We start from the raw sequence: 17,522 nt of genomic DNA on the forward strand, positions 1-17,522 counted from the left end.
ACGTTCTGCAGGTGAGTTTCTGCGGTCTGGTGTCTCTTTCGGCCAGGCGCTGGTTCTTGGTTTTGGGGTACGAATGTGAGAACATCAGAATACAGGTGCTTGCTGGGGGCCTACTGGCCCACATGAGGCAGCTCCTAATTATACCCATCCCGTATGCATCTCCATCCCGTATGCACCCCCATCCCGTATGCACCCCCATCCCGTCCCACTCGTATGCATGTCCAACCCATGCTTGAGTCAGTCCCGGGCTCCACCTCCACCAGGTTACGAGGTACAATGGTGGTGGTGATTGTGATGAGGTACATGTGACTGTGTCAGGATGTTACGAGGTGACATTTTGATGCGGTTTTGTTACTCAGGATGTGTGTTGGGGTTTTGGTTGTGGCATTTTGTTTGGCCCTTGCATGCTTCCTCCTGGGGCCTTCCTTGTTTGTGATATTTGTTACAGTTGTCTTATCTGGGTCACTCATTCCTTGCCCGCCTTGCAGTGCCTGGCTTAGCCCTTCCAGGTACGTTGGATTCTTTGTACTCCCCTTGTTGTCTTCACCTAGTTGTGCTTGCTGGGATTGAGCTCTGACTATTTAGTCCTGCCCCTCTGGCACTCGCCTGCCATATACATGGCCTCTGTACTTGCCTCATTGTGCTCACCTAGTTGTATTTGCGGGGTTGAGCTCGAGGTTTTTGGTCTCTCCTCACGCCTGTCGTTCGACTAATGTATGGCTTCCAGAGCCTATTGGGCTCTGTCGTGTCTCCACTTGACGCTGTGTGTGGGGTTAGCCTCAACCACATCCCTTCCTCATGTGTTCCATTTGTATCCTACTGACATTAAATTTTTTTTTTTTTTTTGTCATTTCTATTGCTCATTGGGCATCAGTTCCACCTGTGTCCCATGGCCCTGCCCCTTGTGCTCATTGGTTGGTCTTTCTCTTCCCTCTCATTCCTTTGAGGGTCTTGCTTGTGGTGGTGTTGTCCTCTCTGGTTCTTCTGTCTCCCAGTGACGTGTGGTTTCATTCCCGTTGTCTCTCGTCTTCACTCGTACCCCTCGGTTTGGGTGCTGGTCTGGTGGCGAACCTTGCGTTTTTTCCGTTTGGTCTTGTGTTGGAACATGACCAATAACTGTGTTGTTGGCGTGCCTTCCATTCCTGTTTGCTGCCTCCTTCCTCGTTCCTCAGCTTCCTTTTATCCTACAAATTGTATGTTTTGTTTGTGCCTTTTGGCTCTCCTATTTCCAGGTTTGGATTTCCGATTCCTGGTTTTCCCTGCCTGTCGGTGTTTTCAGAGTATCTGTGTCCCTTCTGTGTCCCTGTGTCTCTGTCGGGACCATTGTCTTCGGTCTCATGGCGAGCTCGCTGGCGTTGGGAAGTTTTCTGTCGAGCAGACGTTCCATCTCCTCCTTTGCCGGCTCGGGTTTCCGGCTCTGCTTGCTCGGTCGCAGCCGGGATCTTCCCGCAGCTCTGCCTCTTCCTCAGCTCGTTTGATCTATGGCGGGGCTGGTTCGGCTCTGCCTCGAGTCTCACCTTCTGTTGGTGATCAGATGGCTTCGTTGATGGTGTCCCACCTGCATACTTCTTATTGGCTGCAGTGTGGGTTTTTTTGGTGATCCTTCTTCCTTTTTCCTTCTGTCCCTTCTTAGGTGGCTGTGTTTTGTGGGCGTGGTTCTTGTCCTTCTCTTGTGGGGGTTCAGGGCCGTCATTTTGCAGCATACTGTTGCCTCGTATCATGCGGCGCTGGCGGAGCCTCTTCAGCTTGCTCATGTTTTTTCTTCATGTTCATGTTTTCTTCTGCGCCGTTTTCACAAGCTGTCCCGAGTGTTGTTTCACCTCTGGCCTGCTCATGCGCTGCCTGAGCTGTCCTGGTCATTGGACAGAGTGCTCTCTTTTCTTTCTTCTCCTCGGTTTGTTGTGACCCCTTCAGTTCCGGTTTGTTTCTTTGAGGTTCTTTCCTGTTAGCATTAGCCTCTGGGGGTCGGGTTGGGGAGCTTCATGCTCTCCTCCGGTGCAGGGATTCTGTTCTTTCAGTCATGCCAGTCGTTTTGTTCGTCTGCAGCCGTCCCCTTCTTTTCTGGCGATGATCCAGACTGCAAGCCAATGGTTCTGTGTCGGTGGATGCCCAATGGGTTAATCCAGTTTTCCTTGGTTCCCTGTTCCAGGGCTTGTGTTTCTCAGTTTGTCATTAAGTCTAGCCAGCCTGTGGTCACCCTCACACCATGATGTTAGGAAATATGCCACTCTTTCAGCTGTTTTTGGTAATATGTCTTGTGAAAATATTCGGGCAAAGGGGGGTTCTGGAGGTCGAACAGAGTCCTGGCTGCCAGGTTGTTCATGAATATCCCTGTTCCTCTGCAGCCTTGAGTGACCTTGGGGCACCTGTCGTGACCGTCTGTCTCCTCCTCCCTTTGACCCCTGTGGTGCTGCCGTCTTCCTGGTAAGTACCTGTTTGCCTTCTCTGTGAGTAGTTAGTTTCAGGGAGCCAATGGGACTCTCCACAGAAAACCAGAATTGAATGTTATGAAATGCCAGTTTCTGGGTGAGCCCCGGAGGCTCCCTGACACCTTCCGTCTCTTCAGTCATTGGCTTTCATCATTCAAGAACTAAACTGGTGGGCTGCCAGCTCACCCAGGTCAGCTCCCCCTCAACCCATGGGGGATGAATTGGATGAAGTGCTGCTTGTTTGTTTTCTTTCTGGGGGAGTTCTTTTGCTAGTTTTGAGGACAAAGCTTGCAATTTTCAATCAGACAGTGGTCTGCTTTTATTCACCTATCTTTCTGGGTGTCTTTCCTGGTCAATGTCAAGTATGACATACTTTAAATGTAAATGACTCATAGGCCAATGCTCTCTGTGCCTCTCTGGGGGGGCCAGGTTCTAGCTCTGGTTCCCAGTAAGTAAGACGAACTCTGCGACTGATGACCCCAACTAATATAGCACTATAACAGTAGGATAGCTTCAAGGAGCCTAGGGGGCGCACCCAGAAACTGGCGTATTATTACATTCAATGCTGGTTTTATACAAATTATTATAATTCACAAGTTATTGTCTGAATAGAAAATATTTTTAAACAATTTGAATATTCGAGTTATGTTCATATTACCTGAAGACTTTGTTGATTTTCCCCACTCAATGTACATGATCCATTTTAATGATATAGGCTATAATCTTTTAAAGCTAACTGCCTTTTATCAGTTTTTTAATACTTTAACAAGGGTGAGATTTTACACAGTACTGTAAACACTCGCTAATCTGGAATCTGACTATCCGGAAAATGCCCTAATCTGGCTAAAATGGTGGCCGCATAAAGTTATCTCCATATCCGGCCAAAATGTCCATGGGAGCCGGACTAGCGGGTGTTTGGCCTCCACCACCTTCCTGTCCACCCACTTTCCCTGCCCACCTATCAGCTAGGCAGCTAACCACCCACATCATGATTGTGGTATAAAAATTGTTGGAAATGTTCCCTTTTGGACTCAAGAGGTGAAAAAGTACGTTAATCCGGAAAAGTGATAATCCGGCTGGGGGTCCTTCCCATACAGTCTGGATTAGCGAGTGGATACAGTACATGTAAGCATAACATAATTATACTACAACCGCATTACCTGTATAATTGATGCCTTCATCAGTATTCTGGCTTGAGGTGTGAGGGAAGAGAGATGGGAGGGAGTGGTGGCAAATGTTATGGAGTCTTTAGAACCATATTCATCTGCTAAGTGTTGCAGAATACCAAAGGAAACTCCACCCATTCCATCATGTACATCACTCAAAACCTGGAAACCCTGAAAACAGATTGGAATGGCTTGTGAATCAGTAAATAACATAAAAGAAAGCTTCATATATGACTGTCATATCTGGTTAATAAAGATATACTGTACTAAATTTGTTTTTCTGGGGAGAGCCCCTACGGCTGCCTGGTGCTATCCAGGCTGATATGGATATCCCTAACTTTGGCATCAGTCAATGTGGGTGGAGTTCTAGGCCTACCAGGGACCACGAGCCAGAACCTGGCACCCCTCAGAGGCACGAGGAGCAATGACCTATAGAAATGCACATGTGATTTGGGAGCATTCTATATCTGCCATCGACTGGGACAGGCACCCAGAAAGGTAAGCGCCCCAAAACAAACCCCTATCCTGGTTAAAAACGATGAAAATAGACAAACGAGTGAACAGAACTCCCCAAATAAAAACAAGCAAATGAGCATGACGTCACACGAACCGCACCGCACGTCTGCACAGCTCCCCCTTCCTTCCCCGGGAGGAGGAAACATCATGTGTGACATGACGTTATGCTCGCTTGCTCATTTCCATTTGGGGAGTTCTGTCCACTTGTTTGTCTATTTTCGTCATTTTTAACCAGAATAAGGGTTTGCTTTGGGCCGCTTATCTTTCTTGGTGCCTGTCCTGGTCGATGGCAGATACAGAATGCTCCAAAATCACATAATTACCCAAGTGTAATTACCTAAGTGTAGTTACAGGATGAGAGCTATGCTCGTGGTGTTCCGTCTTCCCAGCACTCTTTGTTTATAACGTTTTGAAACTACTGACGGTCTTGGCCTCCACCACCTTCTCACCTAACCTGTTCCAACCGTCTACCACTCTGTTTGCGAAAGTGAATTTTCTTATATTTCTTTGGCAGCTGTGTTTAATTAGTTTAAATCTATGACCTCTTATTCTTGAAGTTCCAGGTCTCAGGTAATCTTCCCTATTGATTTTATAAATTCCCGTTATTATCTTGTACGTAGTGATCATATCACCTCTTTTCCTTTGTCTTCTAGTTTTGGCATATTTAATGCCTCTAGCCTCTCCTCATAGCTCTTGTCCTTCAGTTTTGGGAGCCACTTAGTGGCATGTCTTTGCAGTTTGTTGATGTGCTTCTTTACATATGGGCACCATACAACCGCTGCATATTCCAGCTTTGGTCTAATAAAATTCGTGAACAATTTTTTTAATATTTTGCCATCCATGTACTTAAAAGCAATTCTGAAGTTAGAAAGTGAAACATAGGCCCCTCGCATAAATGTTCTTAATGTGATCCTCAGGTGATAGTTTTTTATCTAGAACTACCCCTAGATCTCTTTCTTTATCAGACTTCTTTAAAGATTTCTCACATAATTTATAGGTTGTGTGGGGTCTATGTTCTCCTATTCCACATTCCATAACATGGCATTTATTTACATAAATTCCATTTCCCAAATGGTGCTCCATATACTTTTTCTGTCCAGGTCTTGTTGAAGGGTATGACAATCATCTAAGTTACTTATTTTCTTTATTAACTTAGCATCATCAGCAAACATGTTCATATAATTCTGTATTCCAGCTGGTAGATCGTTTATGTAGACAATGAACATTACCGGTGCAAGAACCGAACCCTATGGTACTCCACTTGTGACATTTCTCCAGTCCGATACACTTCCTCTTATTACTGTCCTCATTTTTCTATGTCAGAAAATTTTTCATCCATGTTTGCAGCTTACCTGTCATCCCTCCAATGTGTTCCAGTTTCCAGAACAATCTCTTATGTGGAATGCGTGACCTGGAGGCTAAGGATAAGCGAGTACCAACCTTACAAATGAGATGCTACTTCAGGGAATTGTATTAGAAGTAATAGTGAATTACTGGAACCTGAGAGATATTACCAGGAATCCAGATGGATTAGTAAATACTTAATGGCAGATTAAGGCAACTATGTTGAGCTTCCCAGTGTAAGTTTGAATAATGGGATTTAATACAAATACTGTAGAGAGATTAGCTTCTAGCATGGCAGCTGCAGCCATGCTGTTACCCTTTAGGTTAATTGTAATGCTTATGATGTACCTATTAATTTCAGTGAAGAAAACCATTATATGTAATTAGGAATTCATCTTGCAAATCATTGTGAGAGTTGGTTTGTAGTTTCTAACATAGAGAATATGACTGATGCTTTATCATGCATCTGGCAACCTAGAGTGACCCAGGCCACCATAGTTTCTGTGTAATGTCCTATGTGTTAAATTATATATGCAAATAGGCTATTGTTAATAGCTCCATTGTGTTAAATGATTGTTACTAAAATTACAAGCTTTGATCTGTTTAACAGTTCTAGGCAAATGATTCAGAAGATGGACTAGTAGATTAATTATTAATTAGACCACGTCCGAACGCATTGCATGCTCGAACGTGGTACCTTGCCCATATAAGGATAGACCACTCATGCTTCCCTCTCATTTGCGTGCGGTGCTAGGTCGAGGATGGTGCATTGAAGTTCTGTGGAAGCCATGTGGCTACTAGGTTTAAGTATAGTGTTTTGTTTTGTGTAAGTAGGATAAGTTTCAAGTGCTTTATTTTAGTGTGTGTGCGTGTAAGCCTATTTAATTGACCGTTCCAGTGTGTGGAACTCGTATTGGTTTAATTCTTAATTAATTCTTACCCGTGTCTCTGTTCGTTCAGAGCGAGCCACGTGGTGTACTAACTTGTCTGTTTAAGTATTTTAATTGTGTGTCCGGCTTTGTAAATATACTGGGGAATTAAACGGTTCCACTTTCCTTATCCTCGTTCTATGCCCCATGTATGGAGGGGGAGGGGGGAATTAATGGGGCACTGTGCTATTCTCGAGCCTTATGAGACGAACACGTGACAGGGAGCCTCAGTTTCAAAGCAGCAACCATGTCTGACACATAGTCTATGAGCTCCCGCTCCACGGTGACCCACGGTCATGGAAAACGACTCTCTGAGGAGGAGATATGCAACATTTTGTATGATGACAGTGCTATGGATGATGACTTTTTCTATGATCCAGAGAAAGACTTTACACAGAGGTCTGATACGAGTGAGGGAGAGACTGAGGTGGATGATGTGGCGAGTGTGTATGGTACACGTGCCTCACTCAGCCTGCCTCGCTGCCCTGGGACAACACCACTATCATCACCACCACCATGTATGTCCCCAGACGCAAGTTTATTCAGTGACAGTACATACGATGAATCTTTCTCGGGCTTTAGTGACATAGGCTCCAGGCTCCGATACAAGTAGTGTGGACAACCCGAGTACGATCAGCTAGGGTGTTACCAGGCGGGGTATTGCTGCCTCAGCAACACATCGCGGCAGGCGGCAGCGTGTCTCACAGCAACAGGACAATGACGACAGTGGCCCCTCAACATCAGGTGTTCGTGGTAGGCCTACGTTACATAAAGCTGCCTCATCGCCTAGCATATCCTCATGAAGCTCCAGCACCAGAGAACGTAGCCGTGTTTTTGGTGCTCATGGTGGTGTTGGCCGTGGTGTTGGCGCCAACACCAAACCCCCAGGTGCACTTGTGTGGGAGAATTGTGCCACATTTGTCCCACAAATACCAACGTTTGATGCTACCGATGTTGGTGTTACACCATTATTCTCGTATACTGATGATATGGCAGAAATGGAATATTTCCAGACGTATTTCGACAACGAATTCATGACCCATCTTGTGACTGAGACAAACAGGTACGCTCACAGTCTCATAGATGCCTGCATTTTATCTGCCTCACACCTTATGCGATGGAAAGACACGACAATTGACGAAATGTACATGTTTCTCGCACTCAACATGATGATGAAGCACTCCGAGAAAGCTGTCGTCTAGGATTATTGGAGCAAAGACAGCCTTGTTCCATCGCCTGTGTTCAACCGATGTATGTCGTGTAATAGGTTCCTTTTGATTCTCAGGTGCCTGCATTTCCATAATAATGCAAATGAGGACAGAAAAACAGAAACAACAGACTGTGAAAGGTACGGAAGGTGTTCAGTGATATGAGAGAATTAGGAATTCAGTGACATGTTCAGGAATTATTTTGTACCTTCACAGAATGTGGTAAGCGACGAATTACTAGTACTGTTCAAGGGGCGACTGGCATTCAAGCAGTACATCCCATCAAAGCGCCACCGTTGTGGACTGAAGTTTTCGTGCTGTGTGACTGTGAGACTGGTATCGTCATGGACATGATTTTGTATTCTGGTACAGATGTCGACATACCAGCTCAAGACCCACACAGGTTCTCCGGCAGTGTTGTAAAAACCCTGATGGAACTACTGCTGAACAAGGGCATATATTGTTCACTGACAACTATTACAAGAGCCCCTTGTTGACCAGATACCTCCTTGCCCACAACACCAGCGTATGTGGCACTGTAAAGGCCCACAGGAAGGAAACTATGTGGTATGTTAAGGTCTCACACCCTGGCCCATTATGTTCTTGATTGTCCGTTGATTAATGTATATAGAAACACTGAGATAAGGACTGTTCCTGAACAAATAGCCTGGATGTGTCACAACGGAAAGGTTGATGATATTCTTGAGAGATATAAGAATTTTGCACCAAGATTGTAATATTTTGTTGAATTATCTGCAGGTGTCTTGCAAATTGTCTATACAGTATACCTAGGTCATAAAAGTATTTGTGTGTACGTCTGATACCATACTACTTGTGAAGGAGGAAATGTATATGTTTACCTCTCAGAATGTTTGGTAATGTGTTTATTTGTGATGTGTGTCTATGTATGTATTAACACGTTGTACTGAATGGGGTGAGAATAGCTTGAGCTACCTCATCCCTTTGTGTGTATTTTACCTCAATAAACTTATTTCAATTTCAATTTCACAGGAAGGAAATACCAGTATTCGGCATTACGAGGTGAATATGCTGACTATGATTCACACCGGTGCCATGTTAGACAATGGCAAAGTCCACTTTCAGACGCGCTTCCCCATGTATAAACCGGACTATGTCATAGACTATAACATGAACATGCGCCTCGTTGATAAATGTGACATGATGCTCGGTGCAGTGAAGTGCGTGCGCAAGTCTGTGAAATGGACGAAAAAGTTCTTCTTCCACCTAATAGATATTGCAGTGCTCAACTGCTTCAATATGTACTTAGTAAAATCTGGCAGGAGACCGTCTATACGTACATTCAGTGCTGGTGTTGTGTCACAGCTGCTAGTAAAGTATGGCAAGGAGGGTTCTGTTGTACCGCGCGGAGTGCAAGCAACAATGCCACATGCAGCTCCAGACAGATTGAGGGGTAATGAGAACTTCGGAGTACATATGCTCAAGTATATGCCAGGCACAGCATCACGGGAGAAGGGTAAACGTGCATGTATAGTATGCAGGAACACTACCTACAGAGAACAAAAGCGAAGATGTATCAGCAGCTGGTGCGTGGAGTGTAAGGAGCCACTATGCCCCGTTGGCTGTTTTGCAGCATATCACACACTCGCGGAGTACTGAGTGTGTTTATGGTGTGTGTATATAGTGTGTGATACTGTACAGTGTGTATATAAAGTGTAAATATAAATTTATTTGGCATGATACATTGGAAATTGTGCAGGATAAGTAAACTTGTTTGCGATGCACGTAACACAGTGTCTACGAACAGTACGGATGTTCTACTGTCATAATATAGTGTACGTGTTCATTATACATAGGATTGGCACATAAAAACAAATAATTTGTATTTGGAACTGTGCTCAGAAAATGAACAAAAAAATATTTGTGGCAGTATGCACATCCTGCCCCGGGCGCCCTACTGGCCCCGAGAGTGTACGCCACGGGCAAACAGGGAATGACGACGTCACGCGCCAACTTATGGACCCCATAGCAGCCAAAGTACAATTTTGACCTTCTGTTATTATACCCATACTCAGGGAAGGGTTTTTGACACTTTCAAAACAAAAAAGAATTTTTTCTAGAGAATTTATCTCCTGCACACTGGGGGGTGCCATATTTGGAAGCTGAGCAGTTGAGGGGTTAACCCCACACAGTTCTTACATATTATTATCACTTCCACTCATACCCTGACACATTTACAGTCACTGCCTGAGTTTAAGTAAAATATATTTAAATGTAACATAATGTTCATCTACAATATAATCCAGTGTAGCTGTGCTGACCTCAGATGACAGGATTCCTAAAACATGTGGCCTCAAACAGGATCATTCTGACTCCTGATCAGCATAATGTCACACAACTACACTGAATGTGGCCAGCTATTATGAAACCATGGTCTAACAAGCATCTTAGTCTATTAAAACAATGCTGGTTCTGTAAGCCAAAGCTGTCCTGTTCACCAAGGATTCAGTTCTAGTCTCATCTATTCTACCAAAGTTTCACAGGCATTCTAATTTACTTTACCTGTAAATTATTGCACGACTCTGCTATAAGGCGAATTCTGTCTGTAATTTCATCTTCCACTTCTTCCTTGCAAAACAAAGCAGATCCTGATGGAAATCCCCAAATCTTTTCATCATTGTTACCAGATGGCCTTCCAATCTTGACTGAAGTATCATCAAGAAGATAAATGGAATTGGGATGAAGATGAGGCCGCAGAAAATCAGACCAGACACTGACTGATTTGGTCAGATCATAGACTTTTTGAGACAGTGCAAGGTGGTTCTCAGGACCTTTACTGAAGACACTTGAATCATCTGTAAAGCCACATACTCTACAATAAATATAAAAAAGGGAAAAGGCTTAAGTTATCTTGTACAGTACTACAGTTTGTAAATTTATACAGAAGAAAGAATATAACAGCTAATTATTAATTAGGTACTGCACAGATCTTACAATATTTATTTAAAATTATGGATTTTAGAACATTATTCAAAAGTATGGATCACACAATTTTATTTATAAGGCTACACATGATTATTTCCAAGAATGAGTGATGACATAAATTGCCATTGGTAATGAGTAAATTAATGGTGACCTACTGTGCTTAAGATTCAGAACACAATACAGTACAGCAGAACATAATGAGCCATGGTGATAATACTGTACGAGCTCGCTTATCCGAAGCCCGCTGACCTGAATATTTCTCATACCCGGCAAAAATTGCGGCCGGAAAATTTTCTGGCAAAACTTTGGCATATGCCCGAAATGCTGTGCACATTAGTGGCTTTAGGTATTGCATGTACTAGCTCTATCTATAAATCTAACATTATGTTTGTAACTCATCAACGAAGACAGACCCCCCCACCAGGTAGATAAACAAAAAGAAAAAGAAAAACCCGCAAGAGGACAGCATACCCAAGCGGAACAGGGCCGGCCGCTATGATTGGTAAAGACAAGCTGCACAGTACCCTGCGCCCCACCAGTGCAAAAACTGCCCCTTACTCTAAGGCGAACATGGGAGACAGAACACCCGAGCACACAAAGAGCAGCCAAAAACCAAGCAGTAAACGGCCAAGCAGGGGCAGGACCCAAGGAACTTGTGGAAGGTGGCCCTAAGCCCCAAGGACAGTACTTACAGGGCACCTAAGGAAGGGAACCCTAGGCGCATGCAGCCCGAGTACTGGAGAATCACTCCCGGCTCACGCACCACCTAGAAAACAGACACCACACTCTAGGTACAGTGCAGAAACAACCACTGGAGCCGGAGCACATAACCGTTGCCTATAGCATCAGCCGAAGAACTGATGGGTGGATAGCCGGCGTGGGAAGTCTGGGGCTCCCCCTTCCCCCTCCCGGGGAGGGGGGGAGCTGCGCAGACAGCAGCGCGGTGACGTATGAGTCATACTAGTTTCCTTGTTTTCTGTTGAAGAGTTCTATCCACTAGTTCGGCTTAGGTAGTAATTTTCACCAGAATAGGGGTTTGTTTTGGAATGCTTACCTTTCTGGATGCTTGACCCGGTCGATGGCAGACATAGAATGCTTCCAACCACACGGGGATTTCTATAGGCCATTGCTCCCCTTGCCTCTCTGAGGGGGCCAGGTTCTGGCCGTGGTCCCTGGTAGGCCCTAGAACTCCATACACATGACTGATGCCAAAGTCTGACATTAGCATATCAGCCGGTAAAGCTCCGGGGAGCCGACGGGGCTCCCCCCAGAAAACCAGCGTTGAATGTAATGAAACGCCATTTTCTGGGTGAGCCCCCGGAGGCTCCCTGGAGCTTATCGGGCTAATGTATGCTATATTAGACCGGGACATTAGCTAAAGAGTTCAGACCTACCAGGGACCAGCGCCAGAACCTGGCCCCTTCAGAGAGGTTTCAGGGAGCAATGGCACTGGAAAACCCTCTTGTGGTTGGGGTTTTCCTTATCTGCCATCGACCGGGGTCAGGCACCCAGAGAGGTAGGCATGACAAAACAAACCCCACATGGTAAAAAACTAAAACAAAATAACGAACAGAGAGGTAGAAACTCCCTACAATCCCAAGGAAACAAGCAAACATCACACTTTACTGCCGCGCCGATCGTCCGCGCAGCCCTCCCCGCCCCGAGAGAGGAAGGGGGGGGGAGCCCCAGACCTACCGCGCCAGCTGCCAAGCTTCAGTTCGGAAGCTAAGCTTCAACCAACGCGAAAAAAACTGACGACCGGTCGGAGGGAGGGTTGCCAGGGAGCCTCCGGGGCTCACCCAGAAAATGCCGTTTCATTACATTCAATGCTGGTTTTCTGTGGGGAGCCCCTACGGCTCCCTGGAGCTTCATACCCAAAGAGAAGGAAAAGAAAGGGCCAACCCGGGAGGCGACCACCACAAACTCCGCAACGCGAAGCCGAGACAACAGGATGCAACCTGCGACCCAAGGCAACAAGAACGCACAGGAGTAGACGCGCATAAAGAATGGGCGGCCAAGAACCTGTGCGACCCTCAATTCCCTGCCCCCAAAATGAACCCTAGACGTCACCAACACAGCAGCAAAAGCTGCAAACGTCCGAACAGCACGGGCGCAAAAACAGACCGCAGGCTGGTAGACTGAAAAACTCTGCGGACGACCTGGGAGACCCGAGCCCTGAAACAGGGAACAAGGGGGAACCGGATCAAACCAAAGCACATCCCCAGACACGGTACGCAGATAACGGCCAAAAGCGCAACCAGACAACACAGGACGCACCCCAGGCTGAACCAATCAAGCATCAATAACCCAAGAACCCCTCCAGAAATCAGCCGTCTCGACCGTCACCAGGATGGAGAAAGGCTGCACACGTACAAATCTACCGCCAGTACCAAGGAGCAGAAACCTGAACCGAAGGGGCTACTACAAACTGAGAAGAAGAAGGCACCCTGATCAAGGACCAGGACAGCACAGGCGACACATGAGCAGGCCGGAGGTGAAACAAAACACGAGAAAGCGTACGAAACAGGGCAGATGTGACGTCCACCCCGAACGCAAGTCGGAGCGGCTCTGCCAGTGCCGCATAAAACGAGACAACAGTAAGAAAACATCAAATAACTGTAGTCCAGAAAAACCCAAGAAAGGACAAGACAACCGGTACAAAAGAGAAGACAATGTACAAAGAGCAAGAAAAAGTGCATAGAAACACCAGGAACGACATACTGTCGCCAAGACGAAGCTTGCAGGTGGGACACCGTCAACAAGGCCACCTGAACACCACAGAGATGGTGATACTGTACCCGCGTCAAAATACGAGGAGAAGAAGCCGAGGAGAAGGCCAAACCAGTCACGTACAGGACCAATCCGACCTGCTGAAAGAGGCGGAGCCGCGGGAAAACGCCCCGGGTTCGGACACCCATCAAGCAGCATCTGAAAAGGAGCTGGGCCAGCCACCAAGGACAGCATAAGGACTGCTCTCGAGGGAATGGGCTGCAACCGAGCTAGAACCCGAAGCAACAGCTGGACCAGAAGAAGAGGAACAGGTACCCCCACCTCGACCAGTCCTGCCAAAAAGCATCCAACATGAACGCCTCGCAGGCGGGTAAGGGTGCCACATAAATTGGGCGACGCTTAGACCACGCCGACTCGAAGAACGTCCATGGCCAGGAGTCCATATGTCCGGCAGAGCCAACGAAACGAGTCGGCGATGACTGGCGAATCCGCGAACAGAGGAATGAACCGAGACAGCTTTCCGCCAGGACGCAGGACACACCCTGGACATGAAACTCACGGTTAGCCAAACCCCGAGAATCCAGCAAACGAGCCACTCCAAGGAACCAACCCCAAAGGTCAACACCTAAGAGAAACCCTGTGGTTCCGGCAAGAACCGCCAGAGAACAGTCTGAATGGAGCTGAATGGTGGAGCTCCGAGTGACCCAAACCCTCCGAAGTGCAAACCAGACAGCCACGAACTCCCGAAACGTGCTGTGAGCCTGACGGACGGACAGACTCCACCATCCCCGGCCGACCTGGTGAGCACTGGTCACAAAGCCCCAGCCAAGAGATGACCCGTCTGTGAACACATCGAGCGAAGGCTCGGGGAGGTGCCAAGGCACAGAACACCGAAAACCCCAAAGAGGAAACTGGTGAGCAAGTACCAACACAAGATCCCCGGAGGAACAAACCCAACAATTGCAAGAGGCGGAAGGGGAGTCTCCGAAGGAACCAACCAGACGCAGAAGCCAAACCCGACCCTGCGGGCAGACCAACACGTCGAAGTTCAGACTCCCACACAACCGCTCGAGCAACCCGGGACCCCCTCATGCACAGCCGAAGGCGGGACCACAGCCGCAGTAACATGTCTGGAGGGAAAGACAAGGAGAGGCCCAATAGCCTTAATCAAGGCCCAGTTCCGAACCCAGGACGGAAACAGATGAAATGGCCTCCAGATCACCAGGAAACCAAACCCAGTGATCTGGAAAGAGCCACACCCCTGGCGAGCAGACAAGAGGACCGACTGGGAGCCCACACCAGCCAGTCGTCGAGGTAGGCCAGACACCGAATCTTAAGCAGACTCAGACAGGGCACCAAGATCCGGTAAAGATGCAAAAAAAAAAAAAAAAAACAAGTGCCAATAATTGACCTGGAGGTCCAGGGCCACCATCCAGGCACCCGACCCCAACAGAAGCTGGACAGGAGACAACAGTCCTCTGAGGAGGGCATAGAAACCAGAGCGCAGACTGAAGAAGTCCAGAAGAACCGCAGATTCGAAGGCTCATGTTCTGCAAAGAGCAGACGGGAACCCCAGAAGGATGGGGCGGATCGACCATGCCCAACGCACCCACCAAGATGACATGACGAAGCGCAGGGGAAGAAGCCCACCCCGCCAGCTCTGAACCCCCCAAAGGGGGCAGAAGCCGTCCACCGACGCCACCAGAGACCAGAAGACAACCAAAAGCGCCCACCAACAGCAAGACCATACGAGAGTCAACAGAGCAAGCTGCTCCCCCAGCGCCCTGTCAACAGAGAAGGGAATAGAGCCCCTTCCGAAAGAAAAAGTACACATACACATATATACATATCATGTATATACACATACACTTATATTGGGAGGAGCCATTTAGGTGACGGAGCGAGTGAGGCTGTCGTCTGCTGTGTAACTTGTCATGCAGTGGCCACTATGCTGTCTGGACACCATACCAGCTTATTAGTATAGTTATGGTGAATAAAACATGTAGATACTTATATATAATATGTGTATATAGTGAAATAACACCATAAACAGTATTGTGGGAGGCGAGTTAAGTGTTGAAGTGGTGAGGGAGGGCTGGCTGGGTGTGGCAGCCCACTCTTGCCATACTAACATAGTGGTTTGCTATGGTGAACACGTATGTAGATAAGTATATACAACGTGTGTATATAGTGTATTAACAGCAAAAACACTGATCGTAGAATATAATATACATGTCACATATATGAGCCCCATAATTTTGAGCATAGCAATGTACCACACATTGAACCCACAAATTACACACCTTTGAATAATATTACAGCATAAAACCAGAGAAGAAACGAATGAGAAACATCAAAATAAATGTGAAACATTATACAGTATTCGTGGCAACTGCTGCCCCACGGGGTGGCAGGGCCTATTGACCTTGAGCGCTCCATTGCTCAGCTCCCATAATTTGCTCAACTTCCCAGCTCCATCATGGCTAAAGAATGTCACATACAATATATTTTTTTTAGTTTTCCGTGATCAGAGACTGCATTTTTACAACATAAGAAGAGAAAATAATTTTTTGGAAAGAATTTATTTTCGGAGCACCACGGGGGGTCGTATTTTAATGCAAGCAGAGCAGTGGTTAAGTTTATATATAATCTGACTCTTGTTTTAAATTTTCATCCTGTCCTTACTGTCATTCAGCCCTCCCATTGCTTGGATAATCAATTCCTCGTCAAAATACAATACAGTACTCCGCAGGCCAACACTCCTTATCCATCATTTACTCTGTACACATTACGACAATGCAGTTCCTTCCTTAACTTCAGCTTCATAATTTAGAAGAGGTTTAGCTTGATAAATTAAAAAATAGTAGAGAGTATATACATAGATATGAAGGGCATTTGGAGATTTAGCACTTTTTGATTTATACAAGGTAAATTTATGTTATGAAGATCAAAGCTGCATCAGCACAGGTAATCAAAAAATAGTTCGACTTCAGTGAGAAATATTACAACAGCTTTAGTGCAACAAACCAATACATATGTCCTTGTCTTCATCTGTTCCCCCCAAGAATCTTGCATCCTCTTGCTCAAGATCCATTAGATATTCATTCTTTTCTTCAGGCAATTGTTGTATCAAATCAACCGGGCCATCCCAAGCAGCCTCGCTGATCGAAGGTTCAGGTTGTATGGGATTGTAGAGAGAGCCACGACTTGGTAGACTGCATAAACTTCCCTTTACGTCAATACACAGCAGTCTTGGAGTATATGTTTCTTGTCTCTGAAAAGAATAGATTGTTGAGTGTAATGAAATGCCCCTTTTTAGGCCCTGCCTCAGGAGTGCATAGAAGTTTCACCATTGGCCATTACTAGGTCAATCCAGCCCTTTGGTACCTAAGAACTCTTTTTGCTTACCTCAACCTTACCTCCACTATGAGAGGAGATAAGGTAAGAGGTCCTCAGGTTGATCTCTGAGGATCAACTTGATACTAAGGCAAACTGCCGTAAATGTAAAGAATGAGGCACCAAGACACTTAAACTTCTTCCATTAATTTTTTCGAGGGAAGTGCCAATTGATCAAAACCAAAGAACCAACGTTGAATGTAATACAGGCATACCTCAGTTTAAGAGTTTAATTGGTTCCTGGAGATGCCTCGTATTCCAAAAACTCGTATTCCGAAGCTAATTTCCCCATAAGAAATAAAGGGAAATGAATTAATCCGTTCCTGACTACCCCAAAAACCCCACATCAAACTAAATTTTTATACCTAATTCATCTAAATAAACCTACAAAACTATGTTCAAGTTATTACTTACCTTGCTGTTGAATGCTGTAGGCGTATGGAAGATGGTGAGGAGGGGGGAGGAGGAGAGGAGTTACTGTTTGGAAGGGGAGTCCCCTTCCATTATCACATCAGGCAGTGAGGACCTTTCTGGTGTGCTCTCCCTGGGACGTTTTATCTGAGTGCCACTAGGTCCTGGTTGAGGCTCACTGCTCGATTTCCTCACCACAAATCTGTCCATGGAAGCGTGCTTTTCCCTTCTTCGCAAGCTCTCTCTGTAGTAAGGCATCACATTGTCATTGAAAAGATTAAGGCAACGGCCTACTACAGCTTTCTCTGGGTGAGTCTTTTCAACAATTGTTTGAATCTCTTCCCACATCTGACACACCTTCTTAATTACTGCAGAAGGGACATTCGCTACTGCCTCATCCTCCTCCACTGTAGAATCATCCGCTGCATT

At 46.1% G+C, this 17,522-nt stretch overlaps 1 protein-coding gene across 3 annotated transcripts in view; it reads right to left on the reverse strand.

Moving 5' to 3' along the window:
• mst (misato mitochondrial distribution and morphology regulator) overlaps positions 1-17,522 on the reverse strand; it is a 99,346-nt gene that overhangs the window by 38,377 nt on the left and 43,447 nt on the right. For all 3 annotated transcript variants that reach the window (XM_045738453.2, XM_045738452.2, XM_045738454.2), the window contains exons 4-6: positions 16,314-16,560; positions 10,134-10,426; positions 3,590-3,766 (exon numbers count right to left, since the gene is read on the reverse strand). In XM_045738453.2, the coding sequence (XP_045594409.2) occupies positions 3,590-3,766; positions 10,134-10,426; positions 16,314-16,560 (717 nt within the window). The remainder of the gene's footprint in view (positions 1-3,589; positions 3,767-10,133; positions 10,427-16,313; positions 16,561-17,522) is intronic.

This window comes from Procambarus clarkii, chromosome 43 (genome assembly GCF_040958095.1).
Source record: "Procambarus clarkii isolate CNS0578487 chromosome 43, FALCON_Pclarkii_2.0, whole genome shotgun sequence".
Classification (NCBI taxonomy): domain Eukaryota; kingdom Metazoa; phylum Arthropoda; class Malacostraca; order Decapoda; family Cambaridae; genus Procambarus; species Procambarus clarkii.